This window comes from Gorilla gorilla, chromosome 15 (assembly GCF_029281585.2).
Source record: "Gorilla gorilla gorilla isolate KB3781 chromosome 15, NHGRI_mGorGor1-v2.1_pri, whole genome shotgun sequence".
Taxonomy (NCBI): Eukaryota; Metazoa; Chordata; class Mammalia; order Primates; family Hominidae; genus Gorilla; species Gorilla gorilla.
Genome location: NC_073239.2, coordinates 84,456,674 through 84,478,218, shown reverse-complemented (window position 1 = coordinate 84,478,218; position 21,545 = coordinate 84,456,674). Strand labels below are relative to the sequence as shown.

The window sequence follows — 21,545 nt, the reverse complement described above, 5'->3', positions numbered from 1 at the left end:
CATGATGCTGGGGCTTGAGAGAATAAAAAAGAAAAAGTGAAGAGCATAACAGTAGCTAGGCCAGAGTTAGTTCCCTCCGAATATGTCCCTTTACCTACTAGCTGAACACTGATACGGAGATGCAACACCACCTGAACCTTTGGAATACTAATTACAGACAAGACCAACAATTTTATCTGGGTAGGGCCCTTGCAGAGCACTAGCATAACCCCAGTTTCCTTTCTAAGCTCCAAGCCCACCACATCTTGCCAGAGTAGAACGTTTTAACAGCTGTCAGACCTACCTTGGGAGCAGCCATCCGGAAGATCAACTTCTCAATGTGGCTTTTTCCAGAGCTCTTGTCTGGGATAGATCTAATCACAAGCATGAAGTCATCCCTGCAGCCACCAAAGGTTGTCACTGAAGAGTAGGGGTAAGTGATGTGCACTTGCTGTGGAAAGGAACCAGTCAGTTGTGGGGAAACTTTCCACCTGTCCCCTGAGCTAGGAACCAGCATCCCCTGTCTCTTCTAGGCACAGGAAAGGAGAACTCCCAAGTGGTCATAATTTGGAGATCTCCATCTTGAATGTCTACAAGCAGTGTCTAGACTAGAGGACTGGTGCTTGGGCAGGTGTGGGGGTAGGGCAGCCATGGTCACTTGGTTCAGGTTTTTGAGTCCACAGAAGAGAAGAAAAGACCATGTTGAGGAAGAGGAGGGGTCAGGGAGCAGCCTGCATCCTTTCATACCATAGTGTTGTGGTCCAGGATGCTGACGCCATCCTCATTCACAGCAATCCACACCAGAGCGTTCTCCTTGGAAGACAGCTGGGCAGGCTGGGGAAACAGAAACAACCCATCAGATATATCCATAGTTAGAGATTTTGAACTATAAGAACTTTCTGAGAAAGAAGGCACATCCAGGGATCTGCTAAGCAGTGATTTCCAGCCACCTCATCTTGGAAAACAAAGATGATATTTGTACAGTGTATGCAGGAAATAGACAAGGCTGCTTGTGACAGGAGACCCTTGGCCTTGGGGCTCTGGCCGCCTACTAACCATCTCAAAGGCAGAGGCGATCATTCTTTTGGTGTCCCTAGAACCCATGCTGCCACAGCACACTGGATGGAAAGCTCTGTGCTACAGAATAGAGGCCAGCCCTAGCTGCTCTGTTAGGGGAATGGGGAACAGCTGGTTTTCTCCTAGTCTTGGAAACACGGCATTCCACCTATAGTCTCCAAGCCGAAGTGCTTCTGACTTCAACCAATCTCCTAGGTGCTGCAAAAGAAACAGGAAAGCAAGAATGCAGTCCTGTGGCTTTAGGCCCTATCAGTAAGAAAGTGACTATTTAGTGGGCATTCCTGTAATGACTGATTTTCACTGCCAGGACTACAGTATGGTAATCCAGAAAATCTCTCTCTTAACCCAAAGGGAGGCAGATAGACATTGGACATGCCACCTTTTTCAGAAGCTTTTCCTGAGCTCCCAGACCAAGTGGGTCCCCGTTATATGCCTTTATAACACCTCTGTACATCTTCATAGCATTTGTGATGGCTTATAAATATATATTAAATACATAGAGAAAAAAATGAATACGATTATTTGATGAATATACATCTCCTGCACTAGATGGGAAGCTCCAGGAAGGCAAGGACTGTGTCTGATTTTCTCACCTCTTATAACCTCAAACAACCAGCACTGGACATAGTAGGAGCTCAACTATTTGTTGAATGAATGAATGGCCATTTTCTGATCTGTGGCTTCAGTAAACAGGATCACTGCCCAGCTTTGAGCTGTAATTATCTATAATGTTTATGCACAACAGACACCCAGTGAAGAAAAGTTCCTTCTGAAATTACTGTTGGCCACCTGGCCTTCATACAGAGGTGGAATTAACTGTTGGCTAAGTAATTTGATTCCTCTGTATGCCATGTCAAACCAGTGGAGATGTATTTGTTTAGGTTATACATTGTTCTTTCAAACTTTAAAAAAAATGAAAGCACTCTTGAGAGGGCTGTTGTTTCAAGTCTGAATCTTTGTGTGTGTGAATTAGTTGATCACATCTTTTCTTTTGGGGCAGTCAACAAAGGACAAATGAAGATAAGCAATCACAATTCTGCTCTGGACTGTGGAAAGCTGGACTAGGCCAGAAACAGTGGAGGGATAGTGACCTCTGGTGGTTACTGGTATGGAGGCAGGGGCTGCAAATTGGTATGGCTCAAACATGAGCAGTTGGGGACACACCTAAGGGTGTGGGCAGCTCCTTCCACTGGCACTTACCTGAGCAGCAAAAAGTTTAGCACCAAAGAAAGGCCATTTCCTGGCCACTGTCAGGTAGATGCGGATGCACTCAGGAGGGGAGCATCCTTGCAATGTTGCCCATTTTGTGGTCAACATATCTGCCAGGTGCCTGGTGTGGGCAGATGGAGAGAAATAGTGCCAATGAAGTGCCGACGTGTCTTCATTCCAGGCCTGAGACCTCCCCACAGTGACTTGCTGCAAGACCTTGTAGCCTACCTACCTCAGCTGTTCAGGGGGGGCCCCATGTCTATAGCGCCTGGGGTAGAACCTGTCTAGGACCTGCTGGAGAAGATGCTGAGCCTTGGCAGGGGATGTGCCTCCAGGGCCTGGCAGGGCAGGCTTCTCCAAGTCCCCATATTCTACCTGTGGTAGAAGCATATGAAGAGACCAGTCAAAATCTGACAGTGGATGGGCCAGGTGGGGGCTGTTGAGAGGTGAAATAAACCATTTCTTTATTACCCTATTGGTGGGGTGCGAGTGGATGTGAAAAATACTTTAGAAAAACGCTTCATCTCAAGTTTTATAGACACTAGAGAAACAAACTTAGGGCCCTCGAATACTAGAGATCACCGACCAACTTTGATTTTGCAGCTGAGATGAAGTGCCTTTTCCAAAGACACAGTTAATTGGTAGCCGACAAGGGAAAACAATGTGGAAATTCTGGCTTCCAGTCCAAAAATATGGGCTATAGAATTGAAGATGCTACAGATCCCAGAGTACAGCAGAATGTTCCAAATGCGGCCTTTGGAGTTGGACACCTGGCGCAAATCCCAGCTTTGTGTCCCTGATCAAGTTACTTAAACTCTCTGAGCTTCAATTTCCGCATCTATTAGGTGGGAATAAAAACTACAATGGAGGATGCATACATGCTTAGTACAGGGCCTCCTGGAGAGTATTCCTATTGATGTTTATAAAGATCAACTATTACTGTTTCCTCTTCCTTTCCAGCATGTAAATCCAGATTCTTATTCTTTTTTAAAAATTTTTAATTTTTAATTTTTGTGGGTATATAGGTGTCAGACTCTCTTATGGGAGTCATGAAGGTATCCCAGATACCTTTGGCAAGATGGCCTTCTAAATATAATGGGAAGGAGAGTCCAAGTCTGAATGTGTGTTCCTCTTCCTAATTCTACTTAGAAGGTCTGATGGTTTATAAAGTTTACCACATACATTACATGATACAATTATCCAGGTATCATACTTAGTACGACCCTGTGGAGGCTGGCAGAGGTTTTTGTTTGTTTGTTTTGTTTTGTTTTGTTTTGAGACAGAGTTTTGCTGTTGTCGCCTAGGCTGTAGTGCAATGGCATGATCTTGGCTCACTGCAACCTCTGCCTCCCAGGTACAAGTGATTCTTCTGCCTCAGCCTGCCGAGTAGCTGGGATTACAGGTGCCCACCACCACACCCAGCTAATTTTTATTTTTATTTTATTTTATTTTATTTTATTTTTTTCAGTAGAGACAGGGTTTCACTGGTCAGGCTGGTCACGAACTCCTGACCTCAGGTGATCTGCCCGCCTCGGCCTCGCAAAGTGCTGAGATTACAGGCATGAGCCACTGCTCCCGGCCAAGTATTTTTTATTTTGGTATACTGAGAAGGAAACTAAAGCATAGAGAAGTGAAGTGACTTGGCTAAGACCTCATAGTTGGAAGGTATATAGGACTCAAACCCAGGTCTCTGGATTCCAAGTCCAGCCATCTGCACGCATCCTATATCTGCGGTGAGTGAGGAGCTCTGATCTGTAGAAGTCAGCTGCTTTCCATCCCAGAGATGGCAAAGCTGCCCTCTCCTGAGCACCACAGGATCTGCAGAATCTCTCCTGTGTTTCAGGCTGCATGGTGCATTCATTCTAAGCTGGCAACCCGACCCTCCTGCTTCCTGAACAGAACCTTACCTGGGCCATCAGGGCAGCCATCTCAAGAGCCAATTCCTTGTTGACAGGAAACCTCCCTGCCACTATCTCTCTACTAGTTTGAGAGGCAAGGAGCAGCCGTTCTCGGTCCGTCTCCCCTTTGACTTGACTGCGAAAGTACAGCCTGCAAAGAAGAGAATAAGAAGCCAGGACTCAGCAGGGATTCCAAACAGGGATGGGGCTTTCTCTGGGTCTGTTACCTTTATTTCCAAAAAGATAAAGTACTCTTTTCCCACTATTTATGAGCCTATTTTGTATTGCCTCCAGAAACATATAACCGAGTATGACACAGAGCAGATGCAGGGTCATGCTGATCTCATACCAACAGGAGGGCATGGTTCATTCTGAAGATACCATTAAGCTTACTGGATTTAGTAAGGGAAATCTGGTACCTGGAGTTATAGATTAGGGGACTGGATGAGGTAAGAGTCCAAGAGACTACTGGAAACTATTTGCCTGGAGACATACTGAGATGGAGGGATGGGATTTTCTTACTCAAATTGATAGAAAGTCAGGATGTCTACTTCTGTATTTCCTGGAATTGGTATAGGAGGTACTTAGTCTTTAGCTTTAACTAGCTGGTGCTTATACAAAATTTTACTCTCATAAAGTAACACACTTAGCCATTCCATGAGGTTGGTCTATTTTCTATTCTTTTCTTTTTTTTGAGGCAGGGTCTCACTCTGTTGCCCAGGCTGGATGGAGTGCAGTGGCGTGATCTCAGCTCACTGCAGCCTCAACCTCCCAGGTTTAAGTGATCCTCCCACCTCAGCCCCCCTGAGTAGCTGGGACTACAGGTACATGCCACCATGCCCAGCTAATTTTTGCATTTTTTGTAGAGGTGGGGTTTTGCCATGTTGCCCAGGGTGGGTGGTCTGGTCTGTTTTCTTGGCAGATGTTTGTGTGTGTGTATGTGTGTGCATATACACACACGCACACGCAGTACAGGGAAGGCTGACAGAAGGCCTGAGCTGCCCAGGGTTTCACAGAGTATCAGCAGCAGAGCCCGCCTGCACCCCAGCTAGTGACTGCCAGGCAGTGTTATATCTGTGGGTCCCTCCCCCCATCTGGATAGGCTGTCTAGTCGAGGAGGCGATGAGCTGGCACCCAGTGGCAGCCCTTGTGTTTGGCCCCACCCTCGTGCAGTGCTTAGGACCTGTTCTTGTACATCAGCTTCACGACGCGTGTCCCACCCTCAGACTTTCCGGGGTGCAGCTCCTTCATGGCTTGTTCCCACTTGGAGATGGCATCACAGATCTTGAAAAGGCAAAAGAAGAAAGTCAGAAAATTTCCTGATAAGGAGAGAAGGGATCAAGGTCCAGCCAGGGCTGGACTCAGAGCAGAAGAGCAAAGAAAACTAAGGAAAGGTCCTCCCACCAGGAGGCTGACCTGCGGAGCTTCATGCTTCCTGGACCCAAGGTGGCAGCAGCTCCCTCACAAACAGAGGGAACCCTGGACAGGGTGAGCAATAAAGCAAGAAATCTGCCCTGCTGGTGTCACCAGCTGAGGGGCCTCCCCAGAGGCTAGGCAGCCCCATGGCCTTCGATCACCAGCTCCATTTCCATTCCACTGACTGCTATTCTCCTCTTCAACAAATATGCCCAGAGGGCTACCATGTAACAAAGCCTCACAGATGCCCAGACATTGGCAAAGAAGGTATGTGGCATAGTTTTTCCAGGCAATGTTAAAAGACCATAGAAGCCTTTGTCCTGTTAAAGACAAGCAAACACTGGAGCCAAATATGCATCAAAGTGCTAGAGCACATTCTCACAAACACTTATCCCCCAGGACAGTAATCCCAGACCACAATACAAGATTGATCTTAAATCCCATTCAATGGCCTTTACTTATAGGGGCACCATAAGGACCTGCCTCTTTAAAAGTGTGGTTCAACCTATAAGCATGGCATAGGCCCTGAAAGAAAGGGTAAAAGTGAGGTGCTGGGTACCACCTGACATCCAGGGGGTCCAAGCACACAGCTGTGAGCCTCTGAGTGGGCACGTGTAGGCAGTGGCTTCGTGGGGCCTCACTGTCCCTACACCAAGCCAAGAAGAGGCTTTTCTTCTGGACGCTGCACAGCCACTCGAGGGAAGTAGGTGTGTAGCGATCTTGTCTCCAGAGACAAGGGCACACAACAGCTTTTTTCTCCCTGCCCAGGTACATTTTAGGATGGCACAGAAATGCTGACTAGGGCAGCACCTTGGGCTCAGCACCAAATGAGCTACCAAACAGGCACCCATCAGATGGGCTCTTTCCCCACCACCAATATTCCTGAGAAGGGAGGGGCTCAGCTGGCTTAGTGGGAGGCTGTCACCTTGACACTTCCCTGCAGGCAGTGCTCCAGGTCCCTGCCCGAGGGATCGTCCGTGAAGAGGGCAAAGCCAGAGTGGGATGGCTTTCTCATGCCTATCTCCTGGTTCAGCCGCTGGAGGAACTCATCAACCGTGGAAGAGCCGTCAAAACCAACCACCTGAGGCGGGAGAAGGGTTCCATCCCTGAGTGAACTTCCTGAGAGGAGCTCACTAGGGCTGGTGGAGGTGTCTGGGTACAGCAGGTGGAAAGGAGCAAGGGCAAATACAAGAGGCCAAAGCAAGTTGGTTTCTGTGTTCACAGGCAAAGGGCCAGTACATGAGGGATGTGAGCTTATCCACTGTAAATGAATAAGCTTATCCACTGGGCATACCTGGGTCCCTCCTTTACCAACAATCTTTTGGAGGCCCTTTCTTATGCCACTTTCTTGGTCAGCATCTCAGCTTCCCTGTTCATGCAGTGAGTTCATAATATCTACTTCTAGGGCAACACTGAACAATCTGCCAAGCCTGAGCCTAAGGCCCAGGGGTATTCTCTGGATGGTGATGTGAGAAGACTCGGGGCAAAGAGCACGCCCAGCTCCTCACCTGGTAAGTCCCGTTGGTAAAGTGCACGGGGATGCTGAAGGGCAAGGAGTGGTGGAAGGGGTTACGCAGCAGGATGGACACCACTTCCATGCGCGACGGCCTGGCTTCCCGTTCCCCGGTCCGCAGTGTCCGCTCCACTGCCCGCTGGCAGTAGGTGGCATACTGGCCAGTTTCACTTCTAAAAAGACAGAAGGAAGAGGGGAGTATTATGGGCTCTGCTCATCTCTGCCACTTTGGCACCCCGGATCCCTATCTAGACTCAGCCAGGACCAAAACTGTAGCTGGGGCAGGTTGTGAGAAAAGCCCTGAAGACTCTGGTCTGGGACATTAATTTGTCATTCAGGACCTTTATATAGCAGGTTGCTGGCATGGATATTTTCTTCCAGAACCCAGAGGACATAACAACAGAATAGCACTTGGGGACAGTTTGGGAGCAGTGTGGCTTCATGTGAGAGTTGCCACAGTACATCCGTGGATACATGGATTGGCGTGCAGAAAAGCTTAAGCATGCCCAGATCCCCACGTGCCCATTTGTGCACACAGCAATGGGTGAAGTCTCCACGACCACTGAGCGGTTTCAGAGGACAGGAGTGATCTGGTCTGCCCTAGACTCCTCTCATCCCTCTTATTCATGCGGCAGTTGGCAGTGCTCAAGTGGCAGAGGAAACGGCCAGGTTCACTCACCTGGGATCTGCATGGCGTTGGAGCTGCTGCTTGACATACCAGAGGAAGTGATGCTGAGGCAGGAAAAGTGGAGCACACAGAGCGAGGAGCTGCCAGCACTGCCAGGGACACAGACAGCGTGGGGTGAGTGCTCGGCCTACAGCACCACCTGTCCTCATAGCCCTGAGCTACAGAGCCTTCAGCACTCTTTCCCCAAACCAGAGCCCCCAACTTGCTCTGGGTGCTGGGATGGCCAACTTGGTCAGGCTGTGTCCAGAATGCAATCACCCATCTGTGCACAGACAGCTCAGCCGTACTGATGCAGCTTGGAGCACAGAGGCTGCCCGCTGGTTGGGCTCACCGTATACCTGCCCAGTCACCTCCTCCCACCTTTCCCACCTGGCAGCCCTTGCCAATGGCTTCTGTCAGCTGCTCCACCCCTGGCATGCCTACCTGCATGAGGGAGTACTTCTGAGGTGGGCGGCAGCTGGTCTGCTTCATGAGTTGGCAGTAGATCTCACTCTGCAGCTCGGGGTGAACCAGGCAGACCTGCAGTGCGGTCTGGGCCAGGGACACATGGTAGTCCACCGAGGCAGCTTCCACCGGCACGTTGATGAAGAGCTGGCAGGACTGGGAGGGAACAGCAGTGAGCACAGGCAGACCAGCATCCCCTGGGTTCAGAGAACTCAACGGCTTGGCCATTTTCCAAGGGCTCCAGGGAGGTTAAAGTTTACTGACAGCCCTTTCTAAGAGGGAGCACTGCTACTGTTGGAGGGCACCTCTGCTTACTAAAAGGGGCTATGGGCTACTTTGGGATAGAAGCTTTCCTTTTTAAAATGTTCTCATTACATTACATAAACAAGACAAATTCATTAAAAAAAAACAAAAACAAAAACAGAAAACTCAGACATTCACAAAGGACATGCTAAAATAGGTCCGAATCTCTCAGTCCAGAAGCAACATAAACCTTGCCTTTTCTGCTTAACTACAGGAGGAGGGGAGCTCCTCCAGGGAGAGTTTTCACTGGCATTTCCCAAGGACTTGTGCATGACGTTCCAGAGCTGCTTCCCTCCCAGTGACAGGATTACATTCCTGCCATCCAGGAAGTGATAGGGACCCTGGGAAGTTTCCTTCCCTTCCTCTCCAGATCCCTCTGTGGGTTGTCCCCAACTGCCCAGGTCTTCTCCACCCAAGTATTGTAAGTATCCCAGCGGTGGGCCTGGCCGCCACCCCAATTTACCTTGAAGAGCTTGAGGGCCTCCGTCTGCAAGGCCTCAGAGGGCAGAGTGGTGAGGGAGGCGTATAGGCCGTCTTTGCTGTAGCACAGCATGGGGTGCCTCCAGAGCGGTGAATCTGCCCAAAGCACAGAACCAGAGAGCAAGGGCAGTTACTACTGAGAGGGGACTCATCTCCCACTCACCGCCATCTTTAATTTATGGGGAAGATAGTGGTTTATCTGCGACACTTGGGTTGTGCTGGGTTTATCATCCATAGAGTGTGGGGTGTACAGGTGGGCACTGCAATGAGCACCCTCATATAAGCATGGCCTTTCTCGTGGAATGGCAGTAGGGGTGAGTGTGCAAGGCTGTGGGTGTCTGAGTGCAGGTGGATGTGTGCAGGGGAGGCCTCTTTCTTACTGTGTCAAGTCTGGATGGAGGGGCATATGAATTGGTCAGTAACAAACAAGCCTCAGAGCAGTAGTAAAGGGGTGTGTGTGGTATATGCCATTAATTAGTTCCTCAGGGCCCTGATAATCAGTAGCAAAAGAAAGACTCCAAACGGGTTAGTCCGATCCCAATTTAGGCTTCACTTGTTGATTTACAAACTCTAACTATAGATTAACCAGCTACCTTCTTTCCTCAGCCCTCTGCCCAGCCAGCAACGGGGCAGCTTGATCCAAGTAAAACATTTACCCAGGTCCCTGGAAAGCCTGCTTCCCAGATAAACTCCCCCAGATGCAGAGTGGTCATCTTAGTATCTCAGCTGGAGACAGAGGGGCCCTGGGGCTTGGATGGGAACTTCCCCTCTGTGGCTTAGATGTTTTAAAAACAGCTTCACGGTACAACACTGCTTTCTTTGGGATCTTGACCAATAGTCACCAAGCCACTACCCTCCAACCCAAGCAGTGGTGGCCACCCTTGCCTTACCTGGATCTCCTTCACCATCCATCAGTTTTCCAATGAGCTGCTCATAGGCAGTGCCCACCTTGGCACTGCTGCCACCTGCAGCCACTGTGAGGTGGTAGAGCCACGTATCCTGGAAGAGGGCGGAAAGCCATCGGATGGGGACGGGGTGGGAAGAGTGGAGGCAAGAGCTCCAAGGAGGACTCCTTGAAGGGGCCAAGCCCATGTGGGGTTCAGCTAGTTTGGTTGGCATGAGTCAGGGCTACCTGGAAAGACTGAGGATCAGGTGAACATGAACCCAAGTTTCCAAATTTGCGATTCTATTACATGACCTCAGTGAAGCAATGTTGGTCACTGGGAATAAATTCAGTATAAAGGAATATTCCCATTCAGAGAATATTAGTTGCCAAAGTGTCCAAAAGGAAATAAATTTGAATTTTGGGAAGCTCAGGAGAAAGAGAGAAGGGAAGATCAGAATCACAGGTCCAAGCTTGGCCCTGGAGGCCCAGCCCTCTTCCTTACCTTTTCATGCTTGGTGCCAATGAGGAGGTAGGTGGGGCTGTGCTCTGTGGGGTGGATCACCAGGGTGCAGTGGGAGGAAAGCAACTGTCTGGTTCCTCCAGCCTCATAGTCCTCGTCTGAGTCACAGGATCGATCTACTTCCTCTATGCGCGCATCCCGCACAGGCAGGCAGCCCAGGGGTCGCTGTGGACAGCAATCTTCCATGAATGGGAGAGCCAGTGGGGGACAAGGGAGTCTCCTCTCTCTGAATACATAGGCTCCGTGAAGCTGGGAATCGTGGATATGGACCGATGACAGGATGGGGAGGTGGAGACTATAGCATCCCAGCCAGGCTGGCAGCAGAATGAGGCTTGCTTGGAGAAGCACCAGAGACCTAGACAGGCAGAATCTCACACTCTGGAGGGATCCAGCCAACTGATTTTGTATTTATTGTGGGGTTACGTGGGGTAGGGACTTTCATCAGGACATGGAGTGGCAGTCATGTGCTTCGGGGGAAGCAGGAGAGTGAGTATTGTGAGGAGGCTGAGAAGTACCTTGTCCTCATGGCTCCGATAGTAGTAGAAGGTTTTCCCAACAAGAGCGCACCAGACCACCTTGGAGTGGCCATGCTTTACCTGTAAGACAGAAATGAACTGGCATTATGAGAACTAGGTAACTCTAGAAGTAAATCCAGGACTGGCAAATAGAAGCCACAGGCAGACAAATTTGACCTATGGTAGAGATGGAGATGCCATTTGGGCTCCCTACTAATGGAACCACCCCTTTCACAGGGTGCCATGACACCCTGTGGCACCCCAGCCATCATGGGCTATTCAGTGACCTATGACCTGCCATGAAACGATTAGCCAGGCCAATCAGATGTCCCCTCCAGGCATATGAAAATGGGAAGAACTTGCTAGGTGGCAGAAGCCACAGTTGTCAGGGTGCCGGGAGAGAGGGAGGGAAAACAGCAGGCTGAAGCCCTTGGGCAACCATGCGTCATGAAGGAACGGAAGCTGCACACGGGCGAAGGAGAATGACATAAACAGATTGAACGAGAAGCAGAGGCACACAGCGAGCCTGCCAGCCCTGAGCTTGCTGAGTGCAAGTCGCTTTGGTTCCTGCTGGTGTTCTGGTCTAGCTAATGTACTTCCTTGTTAACTTCCATTTTCTTGGGTTTAACAACTGCTTCTCTGCTCTTTTCAACCAGAAGAGCCCTAACAAAAATGTCTTTAGGGCAGGCCTGGGATACTTTAAGTCTTTGAGGAGCCATACCTACCTCGCCCAGGTCTCTTCCTCCCACTATTAACACTGAGGCAGGTATAAGGTGGGGGTGGGTGACAGCCCCTAATGACCTCAAAATGGATACAAGATAGTCCCTTCCCTTCTCTTTCTTGAGAATAGTTGTTCCAACAACCCTGATTTGCTTCCGGGGAATCACTCGCCATCACCTTGTGTGGCCAGACCACGTTTGAGGGCTGGCCAGCGAGTCACTGTGAGGAGGCTCCCAGAGAAAGGAGCCCCGTATAAGGGGGAACCCTCCACCCTCGGCACCCCAATCCTGGCTCCCCTGATTCGCAGGAGGCACATGTTCCTGCCCTATCAGCCCCACCCTGTACCTTGGTCAGCCAGCCCTTCACGGTGGGCTTGGTGCCACCCCGAAGCAGAGCTGGAGGCCCGGTGGCCTGCACCTTCAGCAGGCTCTGGAGTACTCGGATCCACTCCTCCAGCAGGCTGGGTGAATCGGCCGTCAGGTAGTAGGTTTTCTTCTCAGAGATGAGCTGTGGAGGGCAAGATGTGGGGGTGGGGCAGCACGCTGGGAGAATGGAGTAACCAGGACCTGGCTCCGAGGTGGCACCTGTCCCTGAACCCAAGGGGCTGGCCTTCTGCCTGCCCTAGTGCTCCCTCCTTTCTTTTCCTCCTCATCTTTTCCTCCCTGTCTCTCCTTCCTTCACTCCATCTCTCATATTCTGTCTCATCTTCCTTTCTTGTACTTACAAGTTAGGATCATGTCCAAATGTTGATCTGAAGTCTTCCATTCATGCTCATTTGGCCCCATCTTTGTCTCACTCACGGCCATATCCAAACCCAGCACCTCTTCTGTCTAAAATACTAGCAGCCAGGAGCGTGCTCACCTGAAACGTCTGTGAACCCTCCCCTCGAACAATTTGGCAGCGAGAGTTCAGATCCACTTGGCCTTGAGGTTTCCGGATGACATCACTCTGTAAAGAAAGTATTGGGGAGGAGAGCCACTGAATGTGGAGCCTTTCCGGAGCACCTCATTTACCCTCAGATCTTCCTCCACGTCATAAGCAAAGGGAAACATGATTCCCAGCATTCTGGCTGTGTTATGATGGGTGACTTATTCTAGATTCTGATTATAGCTAAATGGAACCTTAATCAGGAACATGGGTCCTTCTGAGAACCTCCCTATTTCATTCTGAAACTCACGGCCAGGCTTAGGTCCCCAAGTGTGGCTCAAAGCCTCAGGGGCCCAGTGAGGTTGCCTCTCCCCACCTGCCAGACCTTTGCCCTCTGGCCTTGGGCCACATTCCCCCTCCTCCATCCCATCTGACATAGTCCAGGGTGTGACGTGGAGACCTTTTGACTGCAGTGCTGGGCGGGGAGACTCTCACCGGGGACTTGTAGTACAAAATCTGTCCCTGTCTCAGGACAAACCAGCGCCTCTTCCACGTCTTCACCTGGCTCCCCATTTTCAGCAGGTAGCCCGACTTCTCCAGTGACTCCTGAGGGGTGGAAGGGTGTAGATGAAGAAAGGGGAAATCACTCAGGGCTCCTAGACATCACACAGGTCCAAGTGGTCCAGCTGCCTCACTACTCGGTCATCAATTAAATACAAAATTATTGAGTACCTACTCAGTGTATTTTCAGAGTACCATGCCCTGCTATGGTTCAGAGAGGACTAAATAAAACATGGGTGGTCCTGCCAAGGAAGGGCTCCCATGCTAGCTGGGGAAGACCTCACTATGAGAAGGTAGCAGAGCAGGGGCTGCTAGAGGGAGAGCCTGGCCAGGGAGAGCGTCAGGAGAGAGCCGGCCCTGAGCTGGCCTTGTTACGATAGTTCAGCCTCTCCCTCAAAGACTGAGAGGAGGAAGAAGACCATTCCAGGCAGCACAGAGCAGGGAGAGGGCAAGGCAGGTCTGGGCAACCTGGACACATCAGCCAGGCAGGACTGGAGGGTCATGGAGCCAGGGAGATGATGGGGCAGCAGAGAGGTGTGGGGCGAGGGATGCGGAATTACATCGGGATTGGATGCTAGCCCTGGCATGTAGTGGCACAGCTTGGAGCCTCAGGCTTCTCATCCATAAGATGGGCTAATGACCCCAAAAGGATTGTGAGGACAAATGAGACAATGCCTGGAAACTGAGCAGTGCCTGGTGCCCTCTAAGAGTTCAATAAATGTTAGCTTGCGTTAGTATTCCAGGTGATAGAACAAAGTCATATATGGAAAACTCTTCATGGGGCCTGGTGGGCCACAGCAGGCTCTCAGTAACTGGCCATTGCTGGTATTCCAGGAGCTCTCTGGGCTCCCTCCTTCCTTCCTTGTGGGGTCTGTGTGTCTGACTCCATTACTGTACACCCCCCCAGCCCACGCCCCCTGCCCCCATCCCCCAGCTCTAGGGACCCCTCACTTCAGGCAGCTACTGCCTATGTCTTGTGCTGAGGGCCCCAGCAGCCTCTGCTGACATTCTGCTTCCACCCTGCCCCTGCCCGTTTCCCGGCTCACCCCGCCCAGGCCCAGCCCGTCGGTGGAGTAGGATGAGGTGCGCTGCAGTTTGTGCTCAGGCTCTGAGTAGTCACTGTCCAGTGAGCAGGCGTCCGGGGGGATGGCATAGTCACCCTCGGAGCTCAGTGAGGACATGGAGACGCCTTGCCGAGGGAGGAGGAGTCAAGGCCCGGGTCCCACACCTCCCCGACTCACGCAGCCCAGGAGCTGCTGAGCCTTGACCACCCACCCGGGACCCGGTCTCTGGGGCTGGGGGTGGAGCTGCTGGGGGGTCACGAGCTCAGATCAAGTGGGGACCCCCATGTTCAAGCGCCCATGGGAAGAGGTGAGGGGCTCCTTGCTGCTGCACCCTGCCCCTGCTCCCCTTCTCTGTACCTCTCTTGATGGCCCGGGGGCTGCCTAGTCCGCTGGTCTTCCTGGACTCAGAGGAGGGGACGGAGATTCGGAAACTCGCCTGAGAGCTGCAGTCATCGTCAGACCCAGAGGACTCGTCCATAAAGGGCATGTTGCTGATCTGTGTGGCTCTCTGCAAGACAGGCCCCTCCCTCACTGCAGCTCAGGTGGCAAAACAGTCCTCTCCCAACCCTGCAGCTTGCACTCCTGGTCCAAGTGCCCATGGTGTGGCCAACCCCCAGCCGGGACTCTGAACAGACAACCGTCCAGTGTAAGGTCCCTCCTGGCCTCACTCCTGTGTCATGACCTCCATGCTTCTCAGGCCTCCCTTCCCACACACCATCTTCTGTGGTCCCCAAAGCAGCTGCCCATCACGACTGAACGCCTGCCCACTGTGACCCTCGCTCCTTGCCACTAGGGGGCCAGAAAGCTACACCACAGACTAAGTGTGCCATGCGAGCTTTAAAAATGTGTGGGGACGTCGCAACAATCAATGATTGCATCTCCATTGGCAAACATTTAAAGTGACTGACTATCTCAGTGTTGGTGAGAGTATGGGGAGAAGATGGGGGAAAAAACTCTAGTGTGTAAGGCATTTTTAGAAGGTAATTTGGCAGTACCTGTCAAAAATTAAAACATGTATATAATTTGCCCAGAAATCCTACCTCTAGAACTCTGTCCTACAGACACATGTAGATATAAGTTCACAAAGATATATGTGCACAGTGATGTTCATGGCAACATTCATTTTAGAGAAAAACAGGGACACAGCCTAAATTATTATTGGAGGAAAGCTTTAGGTATTAATAGTTATGGTGCTTCGATACCAAGGGTACTGGACACCTATAGAAGGAGGAGGTAGGGGCCAGGCATGGTGGCTCATGCCTGTAATCCCAGCACTTTGGGAGGCTGAGGCAGGCGGATCACAAGGTCAAGAGATCAAGACCATCCTGGCCAACATGGTGAAACCCCGTCTCTACTAAAAATACAAAAATTAGCTGGGCATGGTGGTGCGCGCCTGTAGTTCCAGCTATTCAGGAGGCTGAGGCAGGAGAATCGCTTGAACCCAGGAGGTGGAAGTTGCAGTGAGCCAAGGTTGCACCACTGCACTCCAGCCTGGCGACAGAGCCAGACTCCGTCTCAGAAAAATAAAAAGGAGGAGGTAGGGAAGGATGACCTGACACGTGGTTATTCACGTGGTTAGGGGAACAAGCAAGGCATAGAATGACATGTATATGAGCACCTTTTGTGTGCACACAGGAGACAGTGAGAGTGTGCTGCATATTTATAAATGCATCAGAAGGCCTTACTGAATAAACACTAAACCATTCATGATAGCTTCCTCTGGGCTTAGGAATTCGGGAAAAGTGATGTGAGAGGAAATTTCACTTTTGGTTTTTTATTCTTCTATAAAAAATTTTATCAAGTATTACTATTATTCAAAAACCAATAACAGAGACAAAAATGTGTATGAAAATATTGCAATTCTATCTGATTTTTGTTTTTAAAATGTAGTGACATTACGGGAATATAAGTTGGAATATACCTCAGTAATTCTAGAAGGAGCCCCACTGCCCTCTGGGACCTGAGGAGTGGGGCAGACATGAGAAAAGGTGGGGAGAGCTGTAAAGCAGGCATAGGCGTAACCTTCTTACCTTGTCCACGTTCATACTGATTCACATTTTTGTAAATGTGGAATTTTTATAATAACCTAATAAACAATAAAACAAAATGACACGTGCTGGGCTGAGCTCCCTGGGCAGGGTCACCATGTGCAGAAACCTGGCCCTAGAGCCCCGCCCCAGTCATTGGATGATGAGGCCAGGGGCCTTTCCTGATGAGACACCCCCTCTTTGTGCAGCAGTTTCTTACCCCCTTCAGTGCTGTGTAGACAGGCACAGTGACATTCTTGTAGACCAGGCCAGAGAAAGACCCAGGGGAAACAAGGGCAGGAGGGCTTGAAGCTGAGCAGGGAAGAGAGGAATGAGATTACTCAAGGGCATAACCCAGGAAGGGGTGTGGGGGAAGCAGAGAACTGGGCAGATGGCATTCCCTCCAGGAGCAGGCCAGTAACAGATCTCAAGAGGGGGGCCAGGGCCCTGTTCATCTTCTCCCCTTGACTCCCTTTGGGGACCATGATCTCCATGAGGTAAAGGATCCCTCACAAAAGAATCCAAAAGCCTTACCTTTAACCACTTTCTCCTCCATGAGGCTTGCACAGTGTTCCACTGTTGCAGATGTGAGTTACAAATCATACGGCTATGGGACCACCCCACAGCCCTCGTTGTGGAGATTTGGTGGCTGGCTGGAGAGGAGCCAGTGAATGGGGTTCATGTAAATCAGGACACTTGTGGCTCCTCCCACCCACGGCCCTGGCACTGCAGAAGGGAAGCCTGTGCAGGTGGGAGGCTGGGCTGGAGGCCCCCCTCTCAGATCCCTTCCAGCTCTGTGACTGGCTACTTTCCTGTGATGGGCTGAACCTGTACGACTTCCCTTTCCCTCCTAGGTGGGACTTGCTGTGATTTCACCTGAACTTCACCTGCTGGGGAGGGGAACAGTGTAGGCCAGCCAACCCTGGCCCTGGGTGTTGCTTGGAGTCTTCTCCTCCCCGCTTGCCCACCCTGCCCACCTTGGGTGTTTGGTGCCTCCAAGCCTCACTTGGAACTCACCGCAGCATGCAGTATTACTTCTGGGAGACACATCTGAGAGCCGCATGCCCGATGTGGCCACAGCATAGATCCGGCTCTCCTGAAACAAGAGGTCTCAGGAAGCTCAGGGCCCAGCATGATGCCCATCCCACCCCCTCCAGGCATGTGCAGGAAAAAGCATGGCTTTGGGGGTCGGCAGACCTGTGGGGGGCAGTGACTGGCTAACAAATCTTGGGCAAGTTACTTCATTTCTGAGACTCATTTTCCTCTGCTCTAAATGGAGGTAATAATACTTACCTTTCAGGCTGCTGTGAGAATCAACGAAATATTTAACATAAGCATTTAACAGCTGGAATATAATCAGTGCCCAACAGTTCCCTCTCTTGCCTCCACCCTTCACCTTTGGGGCAAAGGAGGTTCAAGAGAAGATGGGTCAGTAAACTGTTGCTCTGAATCCTACCCGTTTTAGAGACCCTTGGGTCTCAAGATCTAACCCCCAGAATTTGGGGATATTGATAATGAGGAAGCCACTGGGGCCACACGACAAGGGCTCTTTTGTAAGCCAGTTGTTTGGAACTTAGGGCACATTTTTAAAAAATTCTCTATTGTTTCTTTTTTTTAAAAAAAAATTTGTTTGTTTTTTAGGTTCCAGGGTATGTATGCAAGATGTGCAGGTTTTTATATAGGTAAACGTGTGTCATGGTGGTCTACTGCACCTAACAACCCATCACCTAGGTATTAATCCCAGCATGCTTTAGCTCTTTTCCCTAATACTCCCCCACCGCCACCATCCACTGACAGGCCCCACTAAGTATGTTCCCCTCCCTGTGTCCATGTGTTCTCATTGTCCAGCTCCCACTTGTAAGTGAGAACATGCAATGTTTGGTTTTCTGTTCCTACGTTAGTTTGCTGAAGATAATGGCTTCCAGCTCCATTTATGTCCCTGCAAAGGATATGACCTCATTCCTGTTTATGGCTGCACAGTATTCCATGGTGTATATGTACCACATTTTCTTTATCCAGTCTACCATTGATGGGCATTGGGTTGATTCCATGTCTTTGCTATTGTGAGTAGTGCTGTGATGAACATATGTGGGAACTTAGGGCACGTTTTTTCCCCTGCAGGAATAATGTCATATCATGGCTAGGCTTCAGGGCTAATCTACAAAGCCTATTTAGCCCAATAGGACTCCAGCACCCCCATGCAGAAGACACTGGGAGAATGCCCGTCCTGAGGGGGCCCCTGGGTCTGAAGGAGGCCACAGGCCAAAGGAGCTTTTCCTAATGGCCCTGACTGCTCATAAACAACCCACAGGGTTCCCTGCACCTTCTAGATCTGTTTGCTCCACTGAGCCTAAAGGAAAACAAAGCTGACGTGAGTCACCAAGGCTGACGAGGGAAGGTTGACCAGCCTTTGGAGGAATGCCCTGTTGGCTCAGGGAGGTAGCTAGATGTGCTGTCACCTGGTGGGGTCAGATGGGCTAGGAGATGGCATTGGAAGGGAGGTGGGTGCCTATCGGGGTGTCATCCCAGAGGGGAGCAGCAGCCCTGGGACAACTGAGAGGAGAGAGGGCAGAGCTGATGAGTGCTGCCATGAGACGCTGAGATCACTGGAGGGGCGGCAGGAGACAGAGGGGCGGTGAGGAAGGAGGCCAAGGAGGGCCCTGCGGCAGGGCAGGGAGTTTCTGTGCTCGTGTAGGGCAGATACATCGGGCCCAAGTAAAATTCGGCATAAAAAGGATTATTTCTGCCCAGAGTGGTCATGGAATTTAACCAAGGACAAGCCTCTAACTTTGCAGAGGAAATGAAACTGAAGTTTGAAGGATTTAGGTAAAACGAAACCTATGACTGTTTGACAAAAGGTTATCTAATGCCTAACTCACAAGGTTGTTTTAAGGGTTAACTGAAAAAAGGGCTTTCCAAACTCTAAGATACATAAGTATTTCTCACACCGTCAGATTGAGAAATGTTCTCTGACGTTTCATTCCCCCACCGCCCTCCCCAGATGGTTACTGCCCCATTGGTCCTGCCTGGGAGAGAGAGAGGCTGGGCTTCTGGCCACTGTGATTTCTTAAGCTCTCCCCGGAACACGAGTGATCATGCCTCAGGGGCCTGGGAAGGAGCTAGCATTGTGTCTTGTTTTCCTCAGGAGCAAGTTACAAAGGGGATTGCAAACAGGATGAGATCTCCTTACATTCTTTTGGCTGATTCTTGGGTCCTTGGGGCCTAGCTGGGGGCAGGGAGGTTCTGTGGGAAGACCTGACACTGCCCCTTAATACCTTAATCCCCTTAATACCTTCATCACCAGAGTTCAGCTGAGGTTCCTGGGGAGAACGTCATCTGATATATTTTCTATACAGAATAAGAGGAGACAATAACTCCTCGTCTCCCCATTCCTCCTCTCCTCCTCCACCCTCTCTCTCACACACATACACTTAACCTGTTCAGATAGAGAAGACCCACTCTTTTTTTTTTTTTTTTTCAAGACAGGGTCTGGCTCTGTCACTCAGGCTGGAGTACAGTGGCAAGATCTTGACTCATGGCAACCTTCACCTCCCTGGGCTCAAACTTAACTTCCACTTAAGCCTCCTGAGTAGCTGGGACTACCGGCATGTGCCACCATGCTCAGCTAATTTTTGTATCTTTTTTGGTAGACATGGGGTTTCGCCGTGTTGCCCAGGTTGGTCTTGAACTTCTGAGTTCAAGCAGTCTACCTGCTTCTGCCTCCCAAAGTGCTGGGATTACAGGTGTGAGCCACTGTACCCGGCTCAAGACCTACTCTTAAGCTATCACAGTGAATGGCTGTATTTTGGCAAAATGGCAAAGTGAGCAACGCTTCTCTCTGGTAGCAGCTGCACATTCCTTGCCTGACTACTTCCTGCTCCCAACCTCTGCATTTGGACTCCAGAGCAAGAAGAGAGCCAGCAGCCCAGGGGACCAGTGCTTTTCCATCCCCTAGTCTTCCTGATGTGCCCCACTCTTGGCTCAACTGGGTCTCCAGTCTTACAGGTGTCCTTGAAACAACCAGAAGCTGATCAACAGTCACTGCCAAGGATATAGCCCAAAAGTCTAGGGCTGTGTGCCTCCCGAACCAGCATTTCTTTGTTTTGTTTTGGAGATCATCTCCTTTGTCGCCCAGGCTGGAGTGCAGTGGCGCAATCTCAGCTCACTGCAACCTTCGCCTCGTGGGTTCAAGCGATTCTACTGCCTCAGGCTCCCGAGCAGCCAGGACTATAGGCGTGCACCACCATGCCCAAATAATTTTTGTATTTTTAGTAGAGATGGGGTTTCGCCATGTTGGCCAGGTTGGTCTCGAACTCCTGACCTCAAGTGATCTGCCTGCCTCAGCCTCCCAAAGTGCTGGGATTACAGGCATAAGCTACTGAGCCCGGATTCGAACCAGCATTTCAAAAGGAGGCCTTGGGAGTTACTGCTGGAAATACAGGTCTCCCGAGCAGTGGTGTGGGGTGAGTCCACCCTGATGTCACCCCCTCTCCCAAGTGACCTCATTCCTCCTGCTGCCAGGAGCCAACGCTTAGCTGTCCCCCATGGTACTGCTACACACCCCAGCAGCATCTGTGGAGGGGATGTCTGCCCATGAATCAAAGACTGACCTTAGCTCTGGCAATGTCCCTTAAGAGGAAGTACAGCTGGAATGTGAGAGCTGGGCTTCAAAGCAGCTGGAACTACATTTAAAGCCTGGCTCTCAGACCAGGTAAGGTGGCTCTCATGGCTGACAAAGGAGGATCATTTGAGGCCAGGAGTTTGAGACCAGCCTGGGCAACATAGGGATACTCCATCCCTACAAAAAATTTAAAAAATTAGCCAGGTGTGGTGGTGTGCACCTGTAGTCCCAGCTACTCAGAAGGCTGGGGTGGAAAGATCCCTTGAGTCCAGGAGTACAAGGCTGCAGTGGACTGTGATTGTGCCACTGCACTCCAGCCTGAGTGACAGAGCAAGACACCGTCTCTCAAGTAAATAAATAAATAAAGCCTGGCTCCCTCACTAACTACTACATGACCTTGGGCAAGTACCTAAGTCTGTGGGGAACAGTGGTTTCCTGACCTGTAAAAGGGAGAAACCACACCTTACTCCTTGCAAGGAAAGGAGCCCTTCCCACAGGCTCCGTGCGAAGCCCTTAATACCCACATGCCATTTTCACTAGTGACCTGTGAAATGTCATTTTTATAGCCTGTCTCATTTTTATTTTAACTTTTTATCATGGAAAATGTCAGGTACAGGGCCAGACACAGTGGCTCACACCCGTAATCCCAGCACTTTGGGAGGTCAAGGTGGGAGGACCACCTGAGCCTGGGAGTTCGAGACCAGCCAGGGCAACAGCATAGTGTTAGCCCATCTCCACAAAAAATTAAAAAATAGCT

General features: G+C 50.5%; 1 protein-coding gene across 4 annotated transcripts in view; it reads right to left on the bottom strand.

Moving 5' to 3' along the window:
* PLEKHH1 (pleckstrin homology, MyTH4 and FERM domain containing H1) overlaps window positions 1-21,545 on the bottom strand; it is a 56,377-nt gene that overhangs the window by 3,107 nt on the left and 31,725 nt on the right. For 2 of the 4 annotated variants that reach the window (XM_055362163.2, XM_004055324.5), the window contains exons 8-28: window positions 17,185-17,263; window positions 16,388-16,479; window positions 14,498-14,648; window positions 14,123-14,265; window positions 13,011-13,121; window positions 12,510-12,596; window positions 11,994-12,155; window positions 10,929-11,009; window positions 10,396-10,578; window positions 9,898-10,006; window positions 8,991-9,103; window positions 8,204-8,380; window positions 7,772-7,869; window positions 7,088-7,265; window positions 6,505-6,660; window positions 5,347-5,447; window positions 4,173-4,314; window positions 2,498-2,640; window positions 2,257-2,386; window positions 727-813; window positions 284-430 (exon numbers count right to left, since the gene is read on the bottom strand). In XM_055362163.2, coding sequence (XP_055218138.2) covers window positions 284-430; window positions 727-813; window positions 2,257-2,386; window positions 2,498-2,640; window positions 4,173-4,314; window positions 5,347-5,447; window positions 6,505-6,660; window positions 7,088-7,265; window positions 7,772-7,869; window positions 8,204-8,380; window positions 8,991-9,103; window positions 9,898-10,006; window positions 10,396-10,578; window positions 10,929-11,009; window positions 11,994-12,155; window positions 12,510-12,596; window positions 13,011-13,121; window positions 14,123-14,265; window positions 14,498-14,648; window positions 16,388-16,479; window positions 17,185-17,263 — 2,670 coding nt within the window. Of the gene's footprint in view, window positions 1-283; window positions 431-726; window positions 814-2,256; window positions 2,387-2,497; window positions 2,641-4,172; window positions 4,315-5,346; window positions 5,448-6,504; window positions 6,661-7,087; window positions 7,266-7,771; window positions 7,870-8,203; window positions 8,381-8,990; window positions 9,104-9,897; window positions 10,007-10,395; window positions 10,579-10,928; window positions 11,010-11,993; window positions 12,156-12,509; window positions 12,597-13,010; window positions 13,122-14,122; window positions 14,266-14,497; window positions 14,649-16,387; window positions 16,480-17,184; window positions 17,264-21,545 lie in introns of those variants that run through there. The other 2 variants (XM_055362165.2, XM_055362164.2) reach the window with 2 other exon arrangements.